Below are 25,237 nucleotides of genomic sequence, written 5' to 3' on the forward strand. Positions count from 1 at the left end.
AGTATCTTTGCAAACATGAATGTATATATTTTCTTTGTCCCTATGCACAATGAGTAGCATACTTCATACACTATTCTGAACCTGGTTTTTTTTCTTGAAAATAAAAAAGATATTTCATATCAGCACATATAGAGTTCCAACGGCTGTATACTAATCCACTAAATGGATGCACCGTGATTTATTTAACTCTCTCCCTATGGATGGATATGTAAACTCTAATCTTTCCATACTAAAAACAATGCTGTACACATGAAATTACACAAACTGGCTTGTCTATCCTTGGAAATCCCTAGATGGGCTTGCTGGGTTAAGGGGGATGTCCATTATTAACACTAATACACTGCGGGTCACTAACGTTGAGAATTCCTGTTCACCAAAGGCATTTTATTTCTTTTTTTTTTTAATTTTAGAGACAGGATTTCCCTCTGTTACCCAGGCTGGAGTGCAACGGCACAATCTCGGTTCACTACAACCTCCACCTCCCAGGTTCAACCGATTCTCGCGCCTCAGCCTCTCGAGTAGCTGGGATTACAGGCGCGCATCACCACGCCCGGCTAATTTTTGTATTTTTAGTGGAGACGAGGTTTCACTATGTTGGGCAGGCTGGTCTCAAACTCCTGACTTCAAGTGATCCACCTGCCTCAGTCTCCCAAAGTGCTGTGATTACAGGGGTCAGTCACCGCGCCCGGCCACCGGAGGCATTTTAAATGATCATCCACATTAGAAACGAAACGAAACCACCTGGAAAGGCAAGCAAAAGCCTTCAATGTGTTCCTTTCTCTGCCTTGGTGATCCGAAAGTCGTGCTGCGGCTTATGTACCTAGGCGAGGGTCGCGTGCTAATGGTCCCTTTCTTTTCAATATGCACCCGCGGTGGGACTCATAGAACCTTTATTTTCAACACGTAAGCAGTCACGCTCCCTCCAGCCTAAGGCTTTGTGTTATTCTTAAATGCTTTCCTCCTCCAACGCTGCGGCTCCCTCACGAGCCCGTAGCTGCGGCGCGCTGGTGAGGAGCCCCGGCCCTGGGTGCCGTCCGCCACCTGGAGGGACCGGTCCGGGGGAAAGTGCTCGGGAGAAGCCAGGGGCCCCGGCTGCGGTCGCTGGCCCGGGGCTCTGTGCACTCCCCAGTGCCCGGAAACCGCAGGTGGCCCAGCTGGCGGGACGGGTCTGCCCACGAGGATGCGGGAAGCGCGGGGGACGCGGGCCGCCTGGCCAAGGTGCCCTTGCCAGGAATCGGCGCAGACACAGGCCCTGGGCGCCGGGGGAACCCAGCTAGTCCCACCGCGCGCTGCGCCGCAGGGGCCCCACTGCAGGGGGCCCCAAGACCGCGCGACGCTCGGCAGGGCGCCCACAGCCCTGCGGGCCAGAGAGATGTCACCTCCACGCCCCCGCGGGCCGGGAGCCGCTGGAGCCTAGCAACCGCCTGTCAGCCCCAGCCCCGCCCCAGCCGTTTTACGGCAGCGGGCCCCGCCCCCGTGCGCCACAGAGGGCGGGAAGGAGGTGTGCGGCGCGAGCCAGCCAGTCCGCGCCACCATCTCCGGCCCTGCGCCCTGTCATTGGCCGAGAGCCGGGCGGCGCGGCACGGCCGTAAGGCGTGGTGGGGTGTCGTGAGGCGGGCCCCAGAGCTAGCTTGCCGTCGGCCGCCGAGGGGTTGGCCTGGGTGTCATTGGCTCTGGGAAGCGGCAGCAGCGGCGGTGTCCACTCGGGGTCTGGTGTCGGCACAGCCATGGCTGGCGCGCTGGTGCGGAAAGCGGCGGACTATGTCCGAAGCAAGGATTTCCGGGACTACCTCATGAGGTGACGAGCGCCGGAGGCCGGACCCGGCAACCCGGAGGGGCGCCCAGGAGGCTGCGACCCGTGCAGTCCGCGACAAGGGCGGCCGCGAGGACGCGGTGGCCCCGGGCAGCGGGTGGGCCCGGGCCCAGGCGAGAGGGTGCGCTGGTCAGGGGGCCCCTACCTAGATCCCTCCCGGACCCCCACGCCGCGAAGCGGACGGCGTAGAGCCGTTGACAGTGGGCGCCTTTCAGGGTGGGGGTGACAGTGGGTGTCCTCTGCCGGCAGGGTGACAGTGGGCGCCCCTCAGGGCGTGAGTGACAGTGTCCTCTCCCGGCAGGGTGACAGTGGGCGCCCCTGAAAGCAGGGGTGACATTGGTTGCCCTTCAGGGAGCGGGTGACGGTGGGCGTCCCTCTTGGCCAGGGTGACAACGGGGACTCCTCTCCTGGTAGGAATAACAGTGGACGCCCTTCCCGGCCAGAGTGGCAGTGGGGACCGGGAGGGACGAAAGTGACAGTGGGCGCCCCTCAGGACATGGTGACAATGGGGACGCCTCTCCCGGCAGGGGTGACAGTGGGCGCCCCTCAGGGCAGGGTGACCGTGGAGACGCCTCTCCCGGCAAGGGTGACAGAGGCTGGTTCCTCTAGCATGGTTGGCAGTGGGGGAATGTCCCTCCAGGCCAGGTGCCAGTGGCTCGCTCCTTTGCGCGGGAGTGGTCTCCTGGCCGGTTTCTACCAGATCCTCGGAGTGGGTCGCCGGTCACCTGCATCGGTCCAGGTGTGCTAGAGGCCGCGACCTGGGCGTGGGTTGGGGAGACGCCAGCGGGAGGCGCTGCTGAGAGCGCGGCGCGGCGCTGTTGGAGCGGAGCTTCGGGTGCACCCAGCGCGCTTCTGGGACAACGGAAATAAAATGTGCTGGCCTTGGGTTCGCCTTTCGATTTTCTCATTATAAGGACTTTAAGCTTGGGAGGAAGTACAATTTAAGATGTTTTTATATACGAAATTCTGTCATCCAAAGTAAAGTGATGTGTCTCTAAGGACGTACCTTTTTCTTCTTGTTCTATTTTCTGTTAACTCCTTTCCAATTAGAAACAAGGAGCATTCGCGGTTGGAAAGCCTGAAAATACGCTATAATTTATTTGCACCTCTAATCTTGAGGCGCTTGCTTTTATTTCAAAATATTGAATATAACTTTGAAGCAGTTTTAGGTTATTTAGGAGTATTTTAGTTTTTCAGTGAATGATTTTAAAACCAAGGTAAGTGTACAGCTGCGTTTTTTTTTCAGTAGTTAATAGTGTGGTCAAGAGGTAAAGAGATGAAAGCTGAGGAGGAATAAATCCTGTTATAACCATCCAAAAGGTATAGTATGAAGACAACTTGATTTTAGCAATAAATAAGTTTTAAATCCTGAATTTTATTGCTAATACTTTTTACTTCTACTTTTATAGAGCACTAGGGTAGGGAAAATAATTGAGTCTGCCGTATGGTAAACTTGTAAACGGAAGCTTCACTTCTGACTTTAAAAAAAAGACATTTCTATGCTTAAATCGAACTATGATTAATTAAGATGGATATTTAGTACTGTGGAGCACAGCAATTTATCAGATTCATGGTAGTAAAAATGTGAACAAAGTAGCAATCTGAGGATATACTCTTAATCCTTGGACTTAAGTTTCTTTACAGCTTTGAATTTTAGCTTTTTACTAATATCTTGTATAATGAACCTTCCTAATAGTTACAGCTAAAGATAACATTGGATGGTAAAATTAAAAATACAGTTTTGACACCTACCTATATAAAAATTATGGTGATAATTACCTAACAGTTTTCTTTTTTCTTTTTGAGACGGAGTTTCACTCTTGATGCCCAGGCTGGAGTGCAGTGGTGCTACTTTGGCTCATCCAAACCACTGCCTCCTGGGTTCAAGTTATTTTCCTGCCTTAGCCCCAAGTAGCTGGGATTACAAGCATGCGCCACCAAGCCCGGCTAATTTTGTATTTTTAGTAGAAACCGGGTTTTTCCATGTTGGTCAGGCTGGTCTCAAACTCCCGACCTCAGGTGATCCGCCCACCTCGGCCTCCCAAAGGGCTGGGGTTAACAGGTGTAAGCCACCATGCCTGGCCCTAACAGTTTTATTACATAGGAAGAATTTGTTAAATATATTTTCAAGGAAGAGAGCTCTGCTTTTCTAAGTGTTATATTTTCTTCTACTAGATGGGTTTCCAAGAGCCAGGCTTTTCAAAAGGATACTTCAGTATATCATCTAACCTTCTTTTCTAAAATTAATTTTATGTAGCTTTAAATTTTTGTACTTTCTCCAGTATTTAATTCAATTATACTTTGACTAAATAAGGAAAAGAAGAGAACTGCATTACTCAGAACAGTGTTGCCTGGTAGAGCACCAGACTAGGATTCAGAAGAATGACTCATGGTCCAGGATCCCCAGCAAGTTGATCCCAGCAGACTTTATTTGCCCATCAAATGGGTTTAATGATAATGCTCTTTTTGGGTTATCAAGAAAATTAAATTGGATAAGGGATGTGAAAATACTAGGAAACTCCAAATCACTCTACATTTTATTATATCCTTCTGTTTTTGTAAGCAAAAACACTTTGTAAAGTTTATATTTATTTAGAAAGTTAAAATCTTGTGTGAGCTATAAAGCTCTATGATCTTGAACTGAAATTATTTTTGAAAGGTGAACACGTGTGTGAAACATTCAGCTGACCTGTTTTCCCTGCCATTCTTGGCAGCAGTGGGAATTCATGCTAGGTCTGCCAAACAGTGATTGAGGGCCAGTTTGAGGTCAGGTATCAAAACTCTGACCAGCTTTTTATTTTAGTGTTTCCTCCCCTAGAAAGAGAAACCTTTCTTCCTAGAACATATCAGAGGGAAGTACTTCCTATTTGTTCTTCCAAGCTTTTTGCTTACAGCCCGGCTTTTCTTTAGCAAAGGAGAATAAAATATAAAGCAGAAAACGTAATTATATCTCTCTTCTAATCAGAAACAAGGTTCTATCCCTTCCTCTTTTTACTTCATCAGTTGCCTGTTGTACATACTTTGCATGCTCCACATTCTTTTTGTAGCCTTCTGAAGGGGTCTAGAGGTTTTCTCAACTAAAGCTGTTTTAGAATTTTAAAAATTAATTGAATTTTTCAGCATAAATTTAAAATCATATTTTACACATTATAAATTTTATTTCAATCATGTTTTATGAATCAAATTGAACATTCTTACTAAACTGAATTTCCAAGTGTATTTATTTATTTAGAGACAGGGTGTTACTCTGTCACCCAGGCTGGAGTGCAATGGCATGATCATAGCTCACTGTAACCACCCACTCCTGGGCTTAAGTGAGCCTCCTGCCTCAGCCTCCCAAGTAGCTAGGGCTATAGGTGTGCACAATCATACCTGGTTAGTTTTTTGTTTTTTTGTAGAGATGGGACCTTGCTATGTTGACCAGGCTGTTCTTGAACTCCCAGCCTCAAGCAGTCCTCCCATCTTGGCCCAAAGCTCTGGGATTATAGGCATGAACCACTATGCCCAACCCATCCACATGTATTTTAAATGATGATTTTTTTTTTTTTTTAACTGAAAGAGTTTATGAAACCGGCTCTCACTTAGGACACCTAAGAACCAAAGGCAATGTGTGGACTTTGATTGGGCCTAGTGTGAAAAAACAGCTGGAAAAGGCATTACTGGGATAACAGAACACTTAAATAGGATCTCAGTATTAAATAATATTAAATAATTATTGGAAATTGTTAGTTGTGATAATAGTACTGTTAAACCTAGGTGATGAGTCTGAATGATGGATTTGAAGCCCAACTCTTGCTTTCCAGCTTTGTGAGCTTGGGCAAATTGTTTCGCTTTTGTGCTTTGGTAGCTGTTTAATGACATAGTATATAGCACTTGACAAAAGTAAGTGTTGAATTTATTTTTTATTGTAACTAATATTGCATGTTTAATCCCCAGGATTTCTGGTACTCTCTTTTTGGTACTTTCTTCTATCTATTCTTACTTACCTTGATTAGTATCTTGAACCAAGAACTTCCTGGGTCTCTATTCCAATACCTTTTTCTTAAGAAACGATTCCCTCACCTTTCTTATTGACAGAATAAAGAAAGAGAGCTTTTATTTGCTTTTCCTCTTCTCTCATTCTCCTTCCTGGATTTCTGGTTAAGAAGAATAAATCAGAATAAGCAAAAAAGTTTTGAGGTAGGACATATATTTTAATGATTAACTCAATCAAGGTCTGTGCAGCTTTATTCTAGAGACTGATTCCTCTTCTCAAGTTGTGTATATTACAGTAAAGGTGAATGGATACCCCCCCCCCACACACACACATATGTATTTGTATATGTGTGCAGAGGATGTTTTCTTAAGAAGAAACTAGATCATAGAGTTCTTTAAAATCAGTTAATCATTTAGCATGCTTATGAATCTGGTTAGTGGGATGTTTGCATTGAATATTCTCAAGTTAATGAGGTATTCTAAATTAAGTTTAACTTCTGAGTCTCCAGGAAAGCTTTCAGAATTTATACTTACTACCCAGGTGAGTAGTTGCAGTAGAGTAAAAGGGAATCTTTCCCAAACTTGTGGAATTTTAGAGTCGGAACGGGCCTTAGAAATTCCAGTGCTTCATTTGCCACATGAGAAGGCTGATATCTGAACCAAACAGATAACTTCAGAACTTCTGGATACCAAACTTATGAAGCTAAAACAGAAATGTCAACTTGGGATTTAAAGGAAAATAATAATGCGTAGAAACGGTTTTGAAAAGAAGGTTTTAGATATTTTTGTGCTCCATGTTTTCCTGCATATGTCTCCCTTTTCTCTGTCAAACTGCTTTTCACACCTGGTCCTTGGACTCTTTGAGCACTTCCCTGCCATATAATTGACTTTCAGAAATTGAATGAAGCTGTAAATGTCGAAGCAAGACTGGCCATAAGAGTCTCTTAATATCTGGATAGTCCAGTCACAAAGGTCTTTACTGTCATTCAGCTGACTTTTGGCTTGCTAAATATAGCTGAATATCACAAATTCTAATTGTTAAAACCCTCCTTCATTTTAATTTGAACTAGAAAACTAGACAAAATTTGGTAAGAATAAATTTCAGCAAACTGTAGAATTATGATCTAGAATATATCAAAATTTTATCCCATTTTACTTTGAATAATGTTAGAAATATACTATGCTAGGCTGTCAGTTGGATCCTTTTAGTACTACATAAGTAAGTTATAAATTACCTAAATTCCTCTCAGTACTTTCAGAGAAAGCTAACATTACCGTAATTTTGGAAAAATTAGAGACTGACCTAAAAGCAGGTCCTCTGCTCCTTTTCAAATCTCCTCCTCGTTCAGCCTGCCTGCCTCCATTTCTGCCTCCACCATGTCCATCAGGGTGACCCAGAAGCCCTACAGGATGTTTACCTCTGGCCCCCGGCCCTTCAGCAGTTGCTCCTACATGAGCAGGCCCAGGGCCTGCATCAGCTCTTTGATTGTCTCCCGAGTGGGCAGCAGCAGCAGCTTCCAGGGTGGCCTGGGCGCTGGCATGGGTCTGGCTGGAGGCTGTGGCGGGGCCAGGAGTAGGGGAGGCATCACAGTCGTCACAGTTAACCAGAACCTGCTGAGCCACCTTAAGCTGGAAGTGGACCCCAACATTCAGGCCATGTGCACCCAGAAGAAGGAGCAGATTGAGACCCTCAACAACAACTTTGCCTCCTTCATCGACAAGGTGCAGTTCGTGGAGCAGCAGAACAAGATGCTGGGAACCAAGTGGAGCCTCCTGCAGCAGCAGAAGACGGCTCAGAGCAACATGGACAACATGTTCGAGAGTGACTTCAACAGCCTTCTGTGGCAGCTGGACACTCTGGGCCAGGAGAAGCTGGAGGCGGAGCTTGGCAACACGCAGGAGATGGTAGAGAACTTCAAGAACAAGTACAAAAATGAGATCAATAACCGTACAGAGCTGGAGAATGAATTTGTTCTCATCAAGAAGGATGTGGATGACGCTTATGTGAACAAGGTAGAGCTGGAGTCTCACCTGGAAGGGCTGACTGATGAGATCAACTTCCTTAGGCAGCTTTGTGAAGAGGAGATCCGGGAGCTGCAGTCCCAGATCTTGGACACATCAGTGGTGCTGTCCTTGGACAACAGCTGCTCCCTGGACGTGGTCAGCATCATTGCTGAGGTCAAGGCCCGGTATGAGGAGACTGCCAACCGGAGCCGGGCCAAGGCTGAGAACATGTACCAGATCAAGTATGAGAAGCTGCAGACGCTGGCCTGGAATCATGGGATGACCTGCGTTGTACAAAGACTGAGATCTCCAAGATGAACCGGAACATCAGCTGGCTCCAGGCTGAGATTGAGGGCCTTAAAGGCCAGAGGGCTTCCCTGGAGGCCACCATCTCAGATGCCAGGCCGCACTGGGAGCTGACCATTAAGGATGCCAATGCCAAGCTTTCTGAGCTGGAGGCTGCCCTACAGCAGACCAAGAAGGACATGGTGTGGCCTCTGCATGAGTACCAGGAGCTGATGAATGTCAAGCTTGCCCTGGACATCGAGATTGTCACCTACAGGAAGCTCTGGAGGGTGAGGAGAGCTGGCTGGAGTCTGGGATGCAGAACATGAGTATCCATATGAAGACCACCAGTGGCTATGCAGATGAGCTGAGCTCGGCCTACAGGAACTTAACAAGCCCTGGCCTCACCTATGGCCTGGGCTCCAGCTTTGGTTCTGGCAGGGGCTGGAGCCAGCTCCTTCAGCTGTACCAGCTCCTTCAGGGCTGTGGCTGTGAAGAAGATCAAGACCCGTGATGGGAAGCTGGTGTTCAAATCCTCTGATGTCCTGCCCAAGTGAAGGGCCACAGCAGCCCCACCCAGTCTACCCACCCTGGGGCTGCCCCAGAGCCTGTTGGAGAGGCTGCTGTGCAGGGCTGCACAGGGAACAGGAGACCCACCTGTTTTAGTCCCTTTTCACACTGCTTATAAAGACATAACCAAGACTTGGAAGAAAAAGAGGTTTAATGGACTTACAGTTCCACAAGGCTGGGGAGTCCTTACAATCCACCACACCCAGTGAAAAATTTTACAAAATAATTATAACTGGCCGAAGGTCTGGAGTTCGAGACCAGCCTGGCCAACATGGTGAAACCCCATCTCTACTGAAAATATAAAAATTAGCTGGCCGTGGTGGCACATGCCTGTAATCCCAGCTACTTGGGAGGCTGAGGCAGGAGAATTGCTTGAGCCTGGGAGATGGAGATTGCAGTGAGCCAAGATCGTGCCACTGCACTCCAGCATGGCCAACAGAGCGAGACTGTCTCAAAAAATAATAATAATAATTGTTATTTTTGGAAAGAAGGGAAAATAGCATCATACAAAATGCTCATTTAAAACCATAAAAGGCAGAAAAAAATGGAAGGCAAAAAAAGAACAAAGAACAAGGACAACAAATAGAAAACAGTAACAAATATGGTAAATAGTAATAAAACTATATCAATACTTTGAATATCAGTAGACTAAAAGTACCAATTAAAAGACATATTGTACGAGTGGATCAAAAAATAAGACTGAATATACATTGTCTACAAGAAACCCACTTTAAGTGTAAATACACATCTAGATTAAATAGAGATAGGTGTACCATGTTAACATTAATCAAGAAAAGGCATTGGTAGCTATAGATGGAGCATAGTTCAGAGCAAGGAAAATTACCAGGGATAAAGAGAGACATTACATATGATAATGAGATAAATTCTCCAAAAAGACATATGCAATGGTTAATTTTAGGTGTCAGCTTTCCTGGGTTAACAGATACCCAGCTAGATGGTAAAACATTATTTCTGGGCATGTTTATGCAGGTGTTTCTGGAAGAGATTGGCATTTGAATCAGTAGACTGAGTAAAGATGTGCCCTCACCCATGTAAGTGGGCATCATTCAATCTGTTGAGGGCCCTAGTAACAGAAAGGTAGAGAACAGACAATTTGCTTTCTCCTCTGGAGCTTGGACATCCATTTTCTTCTGCCATCAGACATCAGAACACTAGGTTATTGGGCTTTTGAACTCTAGGATTTACACCAGTGGCCCTTCAGGTTCTCAGGGCCTTTAGCCTCGGACTGAGTTACACCATTGGCTTCCCTAGTTCTCAGGCCTTTGGATTCAGACTGAGTTACAGCGCTGGCTTTACTGATTCTCCAGCTTATGAGACTTATTACTTCTATAACAGCATAAGCCAATTTCCATTAACAATTATACATATATACACATGTACGTGTATATGTATCTATAGCTATACATCTTCTACATCTTCTATTAGTTCTGTCTCTGTGGAGAGCCCTAATACAGGTAACAATCTTTAATGTGTATGCACCATTAGAGCATTAAAACACATGAGGCAAAAACTGATAGAATTGCAAGAAAAAATGATGAATCCACTAATATAATTGGAGATTTCACCCCTCCATCATAAATAGACCCAGCAGGCAGAAAATCAGTATGGACATAATTTAACTCAACAAAACAATGAATCAATAGCTGGATATGATGAACCTCAGTAGACTGCTACATGTAACAGCAGCAGAATACACATTCTTCTCAAGCTCACATGGAACACTCACCAAGATAAATTATATTCTGGAGAATAGAACACATCTTTACCAATTTAAAAGACTAGAAATCATATGGTGTGTGCTTTGGAATTAAACTAGAAGTCACTAACAGAAAGATAGCTAGAAAATCCCCGATACTTGGAGATTAAACAGCACACTTCTAAATAACTCTGGATCAAAGAAGAAATGTCAAGATAAATTTTTTAATATTTTGAACTAAATAAAAGTGCAAACACAACTTGTCAGAATTTGTGGGATACAGTTAAAGCAGTGATTAGAGAGAAATTATAGCATTGGATGCATATGTTAGAAAACAAGAAGGTTCTAAAATCAATCATCTAAGCCTCCACCTTACAAAACTAAAAAATAAAAAACAACAACAAAAAAAGCAAATTAGAATGAAAATAAGCAGAAGAAAGGAAATACAGTAGCTCTCCACCCACCTTATCCACAGTTTGCTTTCTGCAGTTTCAGTTGCTTGTGGCCAACTAAGGTCTGAAAATACTAAGTGGAAAGTTCCAGGAACAACCAATTCATAAATTGTAAATTTTGTGTCATTCTGAGTAGCGTGATGAAATCTCATGCCATCCCACTTTGTCCTTCTTGAAACATGAACCATTCCTTCGTCCACCATCTGTATGCTGTAGATGCTACCTACTTGTTAGTCACTTAGTCATGCCACCTAGTCACTTAGCCATCTCATTTGTCAAATTGTCGTGGTATTGCAGTGCTTCTGTTCAAGTAACTCTTATTTTATTTAATGATGGCCCCAAAGTACAAGACTAGTGATGTACAAGACTACTTTGAATATGCCAAAGAGAAGCCATAAAGTACATTTGTTAAGTGAATAGGTGAAAGTTAAAGTCTCAGCACGTTATTCTGTGGATATCAACACACAGATTTTGGAGTTTAAATGGACAGGGCAGTAAACCCGAAAACAGCCAACACAGTATTGGAGGAGAAGAACAAAGTTGGAGGACTGACATTACCTAACTTTAAAACTTACTGTAGAGCCCCAGTAATCCAGACAGTGTGGTATGGGCAAAGGAATAGACAGATCAATCAATGGAACAAAATGAAATGCCCAGAAGTAGACCTACATAAACAAAATCAACTAAATTTTGACAAAGGAGCAAAGGCAAAACAATGTAGCAAAGACAGTCTTTTCAACAAATAGTGCTGGAACAACTGGACATGCAATTGCAAAAAAAATAAGAAGAAACAAATGTAGACACAAACCTTATACTATTTACAAAAATTCACTCAAAAAGGATCACAGACCTAAATGTACATCACAAACTATAAAACTCCTAGCAGATAATTTAGGAGAAAATCTAAATTACTTTGGGTTTGATGATCAGTTTTTCTGATACAAGATCAAAGGCATGATCCCAGAAATAATTGATAAGCTGGACTTCGTAAAAATTAAAAAGTTTTGCTCTGTGAAAGATGCTGTCAAGAGAATGAAAAGATAGGAGAAAATATGTGCAGAGGACATAACTGATAAAGGACTTTTCCAAAATATACAAAGAACTTAATGATAAGGCCAGGTGTGGTGGCTCATGCCTGTAATCCCAGCACTTTGGGAGGCCAAGGCAGGCAGGTCACTTGAGGTCAAGGGTTTGAGACCAGCCTAGCCAACATGGTGAAACCTCTACCTAATTCTCTACTAAAATACAGAAATTAGCCAGGTGTGGTGACGGGTGCCTGTAATCCCAGCTACTTGGGAGGCTGAGGCAGGAGAATCACTTGAACCTGGGAGGTGGAGATTGCAGTCAGCCAAGATCATGCCACTGCACTCCATCCTGGGCAACAGAGCAAGACTCCCTCTCAAAACAAGCCAGCAAAAACCACAAAAACAAAACTCAATAATAAGAAAGGAGCTCAATTAAAAATGGGCTGAAGTCCTAAACAGATACCTCACCGTGTTCAGATGGCAAATAAGCATATGAAAATATGCTCTGCCAAAAGATTGGACACCACTGTTCTACATCATATGTCATCAGGGAAATGCAAATTAAAACGAGATACCACTAAATATCTATCAGAAAGGCCAAAAGGCAGAACGCTGACTAAAGCAAATGCTGATGAGGATATGAATCAACAGGAACTCTCATTCATTGCTGGTGGGAATGCAAAATCATACAGCCACTTTGGAAAACAGTTTGGCAGTTTCTTACATACTCCTTGGTACTTACCCCTAGGAGTTGAACACTTATGTCCACACAAAAACCTGCATGTGGATTTTTATTTTTAATTTTTAATTTTAATTTTTATTTTTTTGAGACGGAGTCTCGCTCTGCCGCCCAGGCTGGAGTGCAGTGGCCGGATCTCAGCTCACTGCAAGCTCCGCCTCCCGGGTTCATGCCATTCTCCTGCCTCAGCCTCCCGAGTAGCTGGGACTACAGGCGCCCGCCACCTCGCCCGGCTAGTTTTTTGTATTTTTTAGTAGAGACGGGGTTTCACCGTGTCAGCCAGGGTGGTCTCGATCTCCTGACCTCGTGATCCGCCCGTCTCGGCCTCCCAAAGTGCTGGGATTACAGGCTTGAGCCACCGCGCCCGGCGTGGATTTTTATAGAGGTTTTATTCATAATTGCCGAAACTTGGAAGCAAACAAGATGTCCTTTGGCAGGTGAATGGCAAAATAAATTGTGGTACATCCAGACAATGGAATATTATTCAGCACTAAAACATGAGCTATGAAACCATGAAAAGACATGAGGGAAACTTCAATACATATTACTGCATGAAAGAAACCAGTCTGAAAAGGCTGCATACTACCTGATTCCAACTACATGACGTTCTGGAAAAGGCAAAATTACAGAGACAGTCGAAAGATCAGTGGTTGTGAGGGTTTAGGTGGAGCACAGAGGACTTTTAGAGAGTGAAACTACTGTAAGACACTGTAATGATGGATGCATGGTATTATATGTTTGTCCGAACCCACAGGATGTACAGCACTAACAGTGAACCCTAATGTAGATATGGACTTTGGGTAACAATCCTGTGTCAATGTAAGTTTCGTGATTATGATAAATACACCATGGCGGCAGATGTAGATAATGGGAGAGTGCGTGCATGTTTTGGGACTGGGTGTATATGGGAGGTACTTGGGTTCAATTTTACTGTGAACCTAAAACTTCTCTGAAAAATAAAGTTTATTTTTTTAAAAAACGGAATACTTAGTTTTTAACTGGAATACAGTTTCTCCTCCATGAGAATTGAAAATCATAAGTGAACCCAAGAAAATCTATGAGTTTTGTGTTTGTTTGCTTTTTTACTGAAAATAAAGGCAGCATACCAAATAAAGAGAAAATCAAGAATATTTTCTAAATGGTTTTGCATTACTGTCCCCAAATTGCAGTTTATATGTGGCTTATAAATTTATCTTTTTTTTTTGAAACAGGTAATAATACATATTTGGAAGCATTTTTTTTTTCTAATTTGGTTCTGCACAAATATGCTTTTCAGATATTTTGATTGAGTCATTGATTCATGCATTCTAGAAAGTCCTGATTTAGAATTGAGGGATGATGAGTTGTAGTGTTTTGTATTTAACAGACATATTTAAACTGACTTTACTCTCAGATTGTTTTACAGTAATTAATGTGATTATATTCATGTAGGACTTTTGAATTGAGCAGGGTATGAAGGCAGAAGGTAATTCTCCCTTATTCTCATACATTTGTAATCTATACTAAGGTCTTCTGTTGTAAAATAGGGTATAATTGAGCTGTTGTATGATTTAAGGAGAGAGTCCTAAAGGAAAAACTAAGTTATGTCCAAGTTGAAACTTTACATTGTAAGTACTACATCCTTTAAAATATTTTTATAGGGAAGAAATGTGCCCTTGGTTATTCATAGTTATCTAAAGGGCCAGTGTTCAGATACTGACAAAGGTATTTTAAGGAGAGCAATGCTGTAGGTGACCGTTCTAGCTAGATTGTGCTGTCTGATCCAGTAAGGTTATCAATCTCTCTGCTATAAAGCATTGTGGTCAGTTTGCACTTGGTGTGAAATATAATTTGGATAATTACATTTGTATATATAATTATATATGAATGATATACATTTCATAATATAACCTATCTGAAGCACACAGTAGGACCCTCTCATCTGCAGTTTCGCCTTCTGTAGTTTCAGTCACTTAAGGCCAGTTGTGGTCCAAGAAAATATTACAATATTTTGAAAGAGAAAGCGACCACATTCTCAAAATTTTTATGTCAGTTTATTGTTATAATTGTTCTGTTTTATTATTAGTAATTGTTGTCAATCTCTTACTCTGCCTAATTTATAAATTAAACATTATCATAGGTATGTATGTATAGGAGAAAGACATAGTATATATAGGGTTCCGTATTATCCATGGTTTCAGGCATCCACTGGAGGTCTTAGAATGCATCCTCTGAGGATAAGGGGGACTACTGTATTATTGGCACCATCAACGATTATTTTCATGTTACATATTATAATCTCTGTGCTCTCTAAAACAAAACAACTAGTAGAATTCTTTGGACTTGCGTGTGTTTATAAAGGATTTTATTTCATTTTTCCCCCTGCTGTACTGTTCAATTTTATTATTTTATTTCAATAACTCCTTCAGTAGCTCAACTTTGAGATTTTGCCCTAAGAGAAGAGCTCAGGTATATCCTGGCAAGAGAAATTGCTATTTCAGAAATAAAAGTAACTCAATATAAGTTTTTGGTGTATTTTTAAGTTTAACATTCTGGAAAACAGCACTGACATTTTTACTATTCATTCATTCATTCAACAGGTATTTTTTAAATTCTAATTTAAATGCCAGGCACTACTTTAAGTAGTCCAGTAGTAACAAAAAATACATTCCTCCAGGGGTTCACATTCTGATGCAATGTGTTAGTAAGAAGAAGGGAAAGTTTCATTGTTAATAGAATTCTGCAGCAGTATGCTTCTCTCCAACTTGGCACTTTTAAGGAAATATTTCCTCGAAAGCTGTGCTGTCCAGTTTGAGAGCCACCAGCCACAGGTGGCTACTGAGCACTTGAAATGTGACTAGTTCAAGCTGAGATGTGCTGTAAGTGTAAAATACACACTAGAGTTCAAAGAATTGTATGAAAAAGCATGTAAAAGTTCTAATGAATAGTTTTTATTGGTTACATTTTGAAATTAAAATTTTTTTTGCATACATGTGGATTAAGTAAACTATTAATACAAGTAATTTCTGTGGTTTCTTTTTACTTTTCTACTTTTCTTTTTTTTTCTTTTTTTTTCCAGACGAGGTCTTGCTCTGTTGCCCAGGCTGGAATACAGTGGTGTGATCATACCTCACTGCAGACTTGAACTCCTGGGCTCAAACAATCCTCTGGAGGCACAAACCATCCATGCCCAGCTAATTTTTAAAATATATTTGTGTATAGATGGGGTCTCACTATGTTGCCCAGATTAATAGTGAACTCCTGGCCTCAAGCAATCCTCCTGCCTTAGCCTCCCAAAGTGCTGGGATTACAGGCATAAGCCACTGTGCATGGCCTTCTTTTTACTTTTTTTAATGTGGCTTCTAGAAGTTTTAAATTACATATGTGGCTTGTATTTGTGCCTTGCATTATATTTCTACTGGATAGTTCTGCTCTACGGATTGCACTTACTTTCCATAAAATTAAGATCTAATTTCATTAAGTCAAAGTTCTTATTAGAAATGATATTACTTGATCTTTTAAAAATAATGAAAGAATGTACTCTGTTAACATTGTAGTCCTGTTACTGAAATTTGAATACAGGTGTGAGGTTGCAGTAACCTAATAAGACCAAAATCATTTGATTTTTTTTTTTTTTCCCCATGTCTCTCCTGTCTGAACTTCGGTGACTCTCCACAAAATAGTACGGTAAGAAAATTATTTCCATCCATTTCAGGCTTTCGCAGACTTTCTGCATTAACAGAGTTATGGACAACAGACTTAGTGTCCTTTGCTTGTGAGAGCCTCTCTAGTCGCCATGGCTGGCAGGTTGCGAAGGGTGCCTACTGCACCCTGGCCTGTCCTAGGGAGCCTAGACATGAGCTCTGTGAGAGCCATGCTCCTGGGGCTGCTCCCTACTCCTGTTTTTAGAAACAAGCATATAATTACTTCATTGATAACAGTCACAGTAGAGCCTGGCAACGATGAAAGGAAACAGAGAAAGAAAAAGAGAAAGCAGGAAAAGAAAGGTGGGATGATTTTTTCCTGTAGGGTAGAGTTCATTTCCATGGCTTGATTTCACGCAGGAAGTGGTGGTGTGCAATTCTGTTGGAACTTTCTTTTCAGCACAATTAAGAATTATAATGAAGTAAAATGTTTAATCCAACATATGTTAATTTCTTTTTGAATTTTAATAAAGTTCCTTATTTTTCTCAAAATTGCTGAATATCTGACAGAGCATAAATCAATCATATTCTAAAAAAGGGAAGAGAGAACTAGAATCATGTACTAGATAGAAAAGATGCATTATAAACTTTCTAAGGTTAGATATTTTGGCAAACTAGTGTTAAAATTGTCTTTACCTTTTGTGTTCTTCTTAATATATTCTCAGTATAGCTCAACATTTACTGTCATAAGTGTATGTATAGTTCTTAACTTGCAGAACTCTGTTTCCTATAACCTAACACTCATCACACTTAAACTTTTTATTTTAGTTTTTTATTTTTATTTTTTGAGATGGAGTCTTGCTCTGTTGCCCAGGCTAGAGTGCAGTGGTACGATCTTGGCTGCAACCTCTGCCTCATGGGTTCAAGTGATTCTCCTGTCTCAGCCTCCCAAGTAGCTGGGATTACAGGTGTGAGTTACCACACCCAGCTAATTTTTGTATTTTTAGTAGAGATGGGGTTTCACCATATTGGTCAGGCTGGTCTCGAACTCTTGACCTCATGATGCGCCTGCCTCCGCCTTCCAAAGTACTGGGATTACAGGTGTGAGCCACCACGCCCAGCCCACACTTAAACTTTTAATACCGTCACTTAGCCAGGAATCTCCCAGGGCTACTTTAGGTTTAGATTTATTCCATTGTCCATTTCTGCTTTACCCTCACCTATGAAAGAAGACACATTCACAACTGGTGGTAGAGAAACTGGTTTATATGCCCCTCTTAGAATAACTCTTCAGGCTTTGTCACAGCCCTGGGTTCATGCATGATAAAGTAGACAGCAACACCACCATATAGTGCAGAGGAATGGAAAGAGAGTAAATGGAAAAGGAGATGAAAATAGACCAAGTGGAGAAAGGCCTGGTCAAAACAGGAAGAAAAGGAAGATCACTATGGAATAATAGAGAGGTGAAAAATGAAGTGACACCAAATAACAGGACAGGTAGGAAAAGAAGTAGGTAAGGGAGAGATAGATACTCTCCCTTAAAAGAGTCTGGGGAATAAGGAAAAAAGAAAACTGGCCATATCTCATCTAAATATAAGAAATTAAAGGTCATTGTTAATAGAATTCTGCAGGAGTGCACTTCTCTCCAACTTGTCATCTTGTCATTTTTTTTTTTTTTTTTTTTTTTTTGGACAGAGTCTCTGTTGCCCAGGCTGGAGTGCAGTGGTGCAATCTCGGCTCACTGCAACCTCTACCTCCCAGGTTCAAGCAATTCTCTGCTTCAGGCTCCCAAGTAGCTGGGATTACAGGCACCTGCCACAACACCCAGCTAATTTTTGTATTTTTAGTAGACACAGGGTTTTATCATGTTGGCCAGGCTAGTCTTGAACTCCTGACCTCATGATCCACCCGCCTTGGCCTCCCAAAGTGCTGGGATTACAGGTGTGAGCCACTGCACCCAACCCAACTTGTCATTTTCAAAGAAACATTTCCTCTAAAGTCGTGCTGTCCAATTTGCGAGCCACTAGCCACCTCATCTAAATGTAAGAAATTAAGTGAAAGTTGCAATAGTGAGTATCTTAGATAATATCTAGTCTGAACGCAAGAGGACTAATTAGCCAGCCCAGAATCTCAAGATTCTTTAAACCAATTGTGCCTAATTTACAGAGTTTATAACTCACATGTTAAACCCTGAAATACTTATTGTGATGGCTATATGGGAACTTTGACCTTTTATAGTTATTTCAATGACCTTGTGGCTTACAAGTTAAGTAAACATTTTAAAATACTCTATTATGCCAAATCTAATTCCCATTTATTTTTCTTATATTTCCCTTGGTTTACCACTTTTTAGGGAATTTTTGTATTTTAACCCCTCGTCAATAATAGAATCAAAGTCTAGAAATGTATTTAACAGTCTGAATTTAACCTAAACATTATGATAGGCAGAAGTCAAGCAAAGACTGTTTTTACTCTTTAGTGTTGGGATAACTAAAAGGAGTGTTTAGCCAACAAGATGTGGTTTCTTTCAGATTTGGAAATATTATTTCCAAATTCTAAATTAATGAAACAATTTTTCATTTAATGAACAAAAGCCACAAACCTTGTTTTATTTCAGCCTCTAAAATTGATTGTGGCTGCTGTCAAACACAGACAACTTCACTTTGGTATCCCTGAATGAGTGTAGTTGTAGAATGAAAAACTATTGGTTCATTTCTTTAATATTAATGTAAGTTTTTGCTATTATGTCAAAAGTACTTTCCAATCTTAATTTCTTAGTGTCTGGGGTCCTGGGTATTGATTTCCAAGTTCTTTTAACTTAGAATAGCTCATATGAGCTGAAAAACAATTTATTCTCTTATTAAGCTTCTTTCTTCAGAAAAGTACCCAATTTATGGTCTGCATTTTAAGAATTATTAACAAATATCCTAATGAAAATTTGGGAAAAGGAGTGTGGATAGATTTAAACATAAAAATTATGGAGAATAGTTCTAACAGGGTTTGAATTATAGCAACAATGAATTGTGTAAGAAGTTAATCTTATTTTTAAATTTTCTAAATGGGACAATCAGAGACGACTTGGTTGTAGTGTGGAAACCAGTAGGGATCTTGGGAAGCTGCCAAACCCTTTCTAGCTCTGGGCTCACCTGTAAGAACTGCTGATTCCTATGGGAACACTTGGACAATCCAATACCTGAATGTTAACCATCAATTAACCCAGTAAACCTGCAAAATGGAAACGAAGATTTGTTTTCACGAGTTTCACATGGTTATTTAAAGTAAGGAAAATTTCAGCTATTTATAGTTCTGTCTTAACTTTTTCCTCTCTTCATTCTTTTCCTCTCATTTTTTGTAGCACTTCTGGGGCCCGGTAGCCAACTGGGGTCTTCCCATTGCTGCCATCAATGACATGAAAAAGTCTCCAGAGATTATCAGTGGGCGGATGACATTTGGTAAGAATGCAGATTTCGATAATTGGGAGGACTTTCAACATAGTAGAGTGCCTGCTTGCATTTCAAGATTGTAGCACCAGATGTTACAGTCACTATTAGAAAGTCACATACAGAATGTGATGGCATGGAAGAGTGTTACTTCTCCATGTGAGTAAGAAACAAGATTAATTAGAAATATTTATCTAGGAAGTAGTAACATCTTATTTGCCTTTCAGATTTAGCACAACCAACTGAAGAATGTGTCATCTTAATCATTCTAATAGTCACTCTAATGATTTATATTGTGAACTTTTTGGGGGGAAAGTGTTATTAAACTTACTTGAAACCCTGATATTTGAACATAAAACTGTTGTGGAGGGAATAAATAATTATTTCCGATAATGAATGGATTATAAGCAACTCTAGAAGATAAAAGAAAAAGTGGCTGGAATGAATTTCAGCCTACTCTTGCTCTGAAATATGTTCCTTAAATGTTTAAATAATTAACAAAAATGCATAGCAGTACAGTAAAATTTTTTATGAGCTTCCTATTCATACAGGCATTTAAGTAACAACTTTTATCTGTCAAAGGCTTTCGCAGAAGAGGTTCTTTTTTGATCAAGGCAATGGAACTGTTCATCTCTGTGGTCCTATCAACTCTCTCAGTTTCTAAGTTATTGATTATCTTTGCTCTGCTATTTTTGGCAGCCCTCTGTTGCTATTCTTTGGCATTCATGAGATTTGCCTACAAGGTACAGCCTCGGAACTGGCTTCTGTTTGCATGCCACGCAACAAATGAAGTAGCCCAGCTCATCCAGGGAGGGCGGCTTATCAAATACGAGTAAGCAGATTTCAATTTAGCTACTTTCTTTTCAGGAATTTGAGGAATTGGGGTGAATGAAACTAAACTCTCGTCTGAGGGAGTACTTGGGGACTGGAGTGTGTATAGATGTGCTTTAGCAGTTGGGGAAACCACTTAATAAAACATGCAAGTTAACATGAAGTAGGATACAGGCTGAGCATCCCAAATCCAGAAATCTGAAATGCTCCAAAATATGAAACTTTTGGAGTGCCAACATGACACTCAAAAGAAGTGCTCATTGGAGCATTTCAGATTTTGGATTTTCAGTTTAGGGATGCTCAACTGGTATAATCCAGTTATTCCAAAATCTGAAAAAATCTGAAACATGTCTGGGCCTAAGCATTTCAGATGAGGGATACCCAGCCTATATTACTGTTTTTTAAGCTGGAAGTTGAAATAAATGTTATGTAAAAATGTCTTTTTAAAGCCATCCAAAGCCCTTGCAATTGGCATTGAAATTTTGTTTCTCATTGAATTTTTCTTTTTGTTTCTTTCCAGGATGACTAAAAAGGCATCTGCATAACAATGGAAAATGAAGAACAAGGTCTTGAAGGGACAGCATTGCCAGCTGCTGCTGAGTCACAGATTTCATTATAAATAGCCTCACTAAGGAAAATACACTGAATGCTATTTTTACTAACCATTCTATTTTTATAGACATAGCTGAGAGTCTCTAAACCAACTCTCTGCTGCCTTACAAGTATTAAATATTTTACTTCTTTCCTTAAAGAGTAGCTCAAAATATGCAATTAATTTAATAATTTCTGATGATGGTTTTTTCTGCAGTAATATGTATATTATCTATTAGAATTTACTTAATGAAAAACTGAAGAGAACAAAATTTGTAACTACCAGCACTTAAGTACTCCTAATTCTTGACATTGTCTTTAATGACCACAAGACAACCAACAGCTGGCCATGTACCTAAAATCTTGTCCCCACTGTTTAAAAATGTTATCTGTGTATTTCCATGCAGTGTGTATATTGAGATGCTGTAACTTAATGGCAATAAATGATTTAAATATTTGTTAAATGAGTATGATTAAATATCTTGCTGCATTCCGTAGGAAACTGCAGAACAGTGTATATGAAAAGACAATTATAGGTGAAAATGGAACTCCTTGAAAACTATGAAGATGGCTGGAGGAAATGCAGAGCTGGAAGGCCAGTGTTTTCTGGAAAGCATCGACAGTCCAGCTACGCAGAATGCGTTCTTTCTCTTATGGGCAAGTGTTATTAATAGAAATGCCCCTCAGTCACTGAGACTCAGGCCAGTCACGTGAGTGTTCTGGGCTTCTCTTTCTCCATCTGTAAAAGGTTGCACAGGTGATTCTTGTGGTGATCTAAGAATTGTGCTGCTTTCCCAAGAAAGCTGTTGAGACTGCAGTCCCACAGGAATGGGCTGATCCTGTGGTCCAGCACAAGATTAGGTGCTCGGATGGAGGAATCAACTTTCAGGGGAGGGATGGAGCCATTAACTAGGAGCTGCTCCAGAGAAGTCTGACCAAATGACTGAAAACATCCTAAGAGCATAGTCCTGACTTCTTATTTCACATTATACAGTTAACTTAGGGTTTTAAAAAAAATCCAACTTGAATCTGATTACAGTTTCCCATTCTCTATGTGGTGGCAGATGAGGGCAGCAGGGAAGCCCATGCTGAGCAGAGGGGAAGTCTGTGAGGTGCAGTCTCCCTCAAGGGTCCATATTCTGTCACCTTTTTTTCTTTTTTTTTTTTTTTTTGAGACAGGGTCTCGCTCTGTGGCCCAGGCTGGAGTGCAGTGGCGCAATCACAGCTCACCGCAACCTCCACCTCCTGGGTTCAAGTGATTCTTCTGCCTCAGCCTCCCAAGTAGCTGGGATTACAGGCATGCGTCACCATACCCGACTAATTTTTGTATTTTTAATAGAGGCAGAGTTTTGCCATATTGGCCAGGATGGTCCCGAACTCCTCGCCTCAAGTGATCTGCCTGCCTCCCAAAGTGCCAGGATTACAGGCGTGAGCCACTGCACCCGGCTTCATATTCTGTCACTTTTATTTTCTTTTTAAGGTGCTATACAGTTCACAAAGCATTGTCATATATGTTCTATCTGGGCCTCTCACAGCACTGTGGAGCAAGCTGGGCATTTATAGACAAGGGGACAGGTTGTGAAGCTGTGAAACACCTGTATTTGGCAAGGCCAGGGCACACACCTGTCTGGGGACGCTGCTCCTGCCACACTGCAGCTGGGACCACAGCAGGACAGACTCTACAGGAACCTGGCCACACCACAGCTCCGACAGGCTCAGCTTCCACAGTTAAGTACAGCTGAGCGTGGTGAAAAAAACTAGCATGAAGAGCTATAGATTGGTTAAATTAAAACCACTTGTTCTACTTTATCATACAAGTAATAATACTTGCGAGACATTCTAACTCCACAGAGACACAGGGCGGAGAGTGCAGCAGCTGAAGCCCTCATAGGTCTCCTCCACCCTTGGCCTATCCCTGTGGAGTCAGCCACTGTCAAGGATTTTTGGCTTGAGGTCTTTCTCTTCCTTTCATCACGTTGGAAAAACTCCCAACCTGCTAGGCTTTAGTGCTGGGTAAGAAGCAAGGGGATTTTCCCACCTCCATTTCAGAGATTGGCCAGCTCCCTGAAGGCATGCCCTTGTCGGTCAGCCCCGGTGGAAGCTTGCAGAGCACCAGGGACCAGGAGCAGATACTGCAGGGGATTCCAGCGAGAACAGGCCCTGATAGAAACCAAGGCAACAGTTTGGTTCCGTGGAGTTTTCTGGTACTCCCGAGGAGACAATATGGAGAGACAGAGGCCAGTAAGGTCATTCCTGCTGGCCAAAACCTGCGTCCGAGCTGAGGCAATCCTGCGAGTGTGCAGATGCAGTCAAAGCAGGCACAGGTGCAGGAGTGGCGTGGAGTCTGCTCCCTCAGGGCCGCAGCTTCTGACTGGGCCTGAGAGAGAGTGACGAGGGACTCACTGGGGAAAGGACTGAACGGCACTTGGCCCGCTTACAGGTCACTGCAAGCTTTTAACTGTCGCACTTCCTCTTTCCGCACAGAGCCCTGAGCGCTTGCAAAGATGAAGGCAAGAATGCAACAGGCACCTGAGTAGAAGCAGTAGGAAAGGATGTGAGACTTTTTCCGCTGTCAGAATTTGATTCCTAATTTCACATAGCATTGAGAACAGTCATGATAAACTACATTCCGGAACAAGAGTTTTTGGGTCTTTTTGCATTGTTTTGTTTGAGATGGAGTCTTGCTGTGTTGCCCAGGCTGGAGTGTAGTGTCACCATCTTGGCTCGCTGCAACCTCTACCTCCCAGGTTCAAGTAATTCTCCTGCCTCAGCCTCCTGAGTAGCTGGGATTAGAGGTGCACACCACCAAGCCCAGCTAATTTTTGTATTTTTATTCAGTAGAAGCAGATTTTCACCATGGTGTCCAGGCTTGTCTCAAAGTCCAGACCTTGTGATCTGCCCGCCTCGGCCTCCCAAAGTGCTGGGCTTACAGGCATGAGCCACTGCACCCAGCCCAGAACAACAGCTTTTAATGGTTCTTGGTTGCTTTAAGTTTACCATATCCAATGTCTTTTGTTAGCAAAAAGCGCACTCAGAACACCTCGGAATTCAGCTTATAAGCAAAAGCCTTATCAAAAGGAGACTGACCTGTTATTTAAATTGTTTTTCTCTGGACTTTGGAGGTGGAAGACTTCCCAGGCAAGGCTAATTCCTAGGCCCTGGGCAAGCTCTTGTTGCTCTTTCATCCTGGGAATTTCCAGAGCTTGTCTTCCAGAGACAGGTGAAATACATTGTCACATTTGGTAAATGTTTGGTTTGTACTATGAGAGCAGTATGCTTGATAATGTTTCATCTTAAAGACTGGAAATCCGATCTGGTCTCTTTAGTATAATTTCAGAAATCATTGCCTTAGGATTTTGATGTGTATTAGTGGAGAACACTGCTGGCAATGGAAATGCATTAACCATTAGAGAGTTAGCATTTAAAGTAATCATAGGTGATAAGTAAAATGTGAAAACTCAAAGATTGGGTTGATGCAGAACTTGATTACTTTAAAAGCCCAGCAATATATATTCAGAATTTAAACTGCCATATAGCATTCTTTCTCAAAATAACTCCCAAGAACTCAAAATGCTTTTCATTTAAATGACAAAATATAAAGAAAGGAGACTCAAATGAGTCCTGACTCACTTCCAAGATGAAGTTCATACTAGTTGTGAACAGTAAAGTGGCATGTTGGTTTCAGCTCCAGAGGCAGTGCTTTTCTTTGTTACAATAAATTCAAGGGGCAGAGGTAACAATTGGGAAATTCTTCCTGCACAAGCAAACATTCTCAACCTAGACAGTGGGAATCCTGGCACCGGGCAGCGTGACTGCAGGCTGCATGCTCAGTGAGAGTGGCCCATGTGTGGGGGTGATGGAGAAATCAACGGCCTCGTTTCATAATTCTCCTCTGACTGCACTTGGCTTACTATGACATGACATAGCTCAGTTTTGTCAGCTCTCTTCCCCCACTCCACACAGCAATGGTGAATTTCTGCCATTCCGAACTCCAAGTTGGGTTCAGTTACTCTTTTGTGTTTTTACATTTTTGGATTGGATTTCTCAGATGTTTTCTTAGATTAATTTGTATGGAGAATTTACAAGCCTTAACAAGAAAGCACAAGTTGTTGCAACACCTGAGGATACTCTGAAATTGCATCAGATTACTGAGAAGACACTAGATGGACTCA

The 25,237-nt window shown here is 42.0% G+C and overlaps 1 protein-coding gene across 3 annotated transcripts; it reads left to right on the forward strand.

Annotated features, from left to right (window-relative positions):
* Positions 1-1,600: 1,600 nt before the first annotated feature.
* On the forward strand, positions 1,601-21,529 carry MPC1 (mitochondrial pyruvate carrier 1). Of its 3 annotated transcripts, none has more exons than NM_001260570.1 (5): positions 1,601-1,798; positions 16,243-16,246; positions 19,559-19,655; positions 20,343-20,475; positions 20,995-21,045. In NM_001260570.1, exons 1-5 carry the CDS (start codon positions 1,728-1,730, stop codon positions 21,017-21,019), a joined length of 330 nt encoding a protein of 109 aa, NP_001247499.1. In that variant the 5' UTR covers positions 1,601-1,727; the 3' UTR covers positions 21,020-21,045. The 3 variants fall into 3 exon arrangements, with proteins under 3 accessions (NP_001247499.1, XP_077855036.1, XP_077855035.1); XM_077998910.1 differs by lacking the exon at positions 16,243-16,246 and adding an exon at positions 3,354-3,357 and having other exon boundaries at positions 1,623-1,798; positions 20,995-21,529; XM_077998909.1 differs by lacking the exon at positions 1,601-1,798 and having other exon boundaries at positions 16,188-16,246; positions 20,995-21,529.
* The last annotated feature ends 3,708 nt before the right edge of the window (positions 21,530-25,237 follow it).

The sequence above is a fragment of the Macaca mulatta genome, chromosome 4 (genome assembly GCF_049350105.2).
Source record: "Macaca mulatta isolate MMU2019108-1 chromosome 4, T2T-MMU8v2.0, whole genome shotgun sequence".
Lineage (NCBI taxonomy): Eukaryota > Metazoa > Chordata > Mammalia > Primates > Cercopithecidae > Macaca > Macaca mulatta.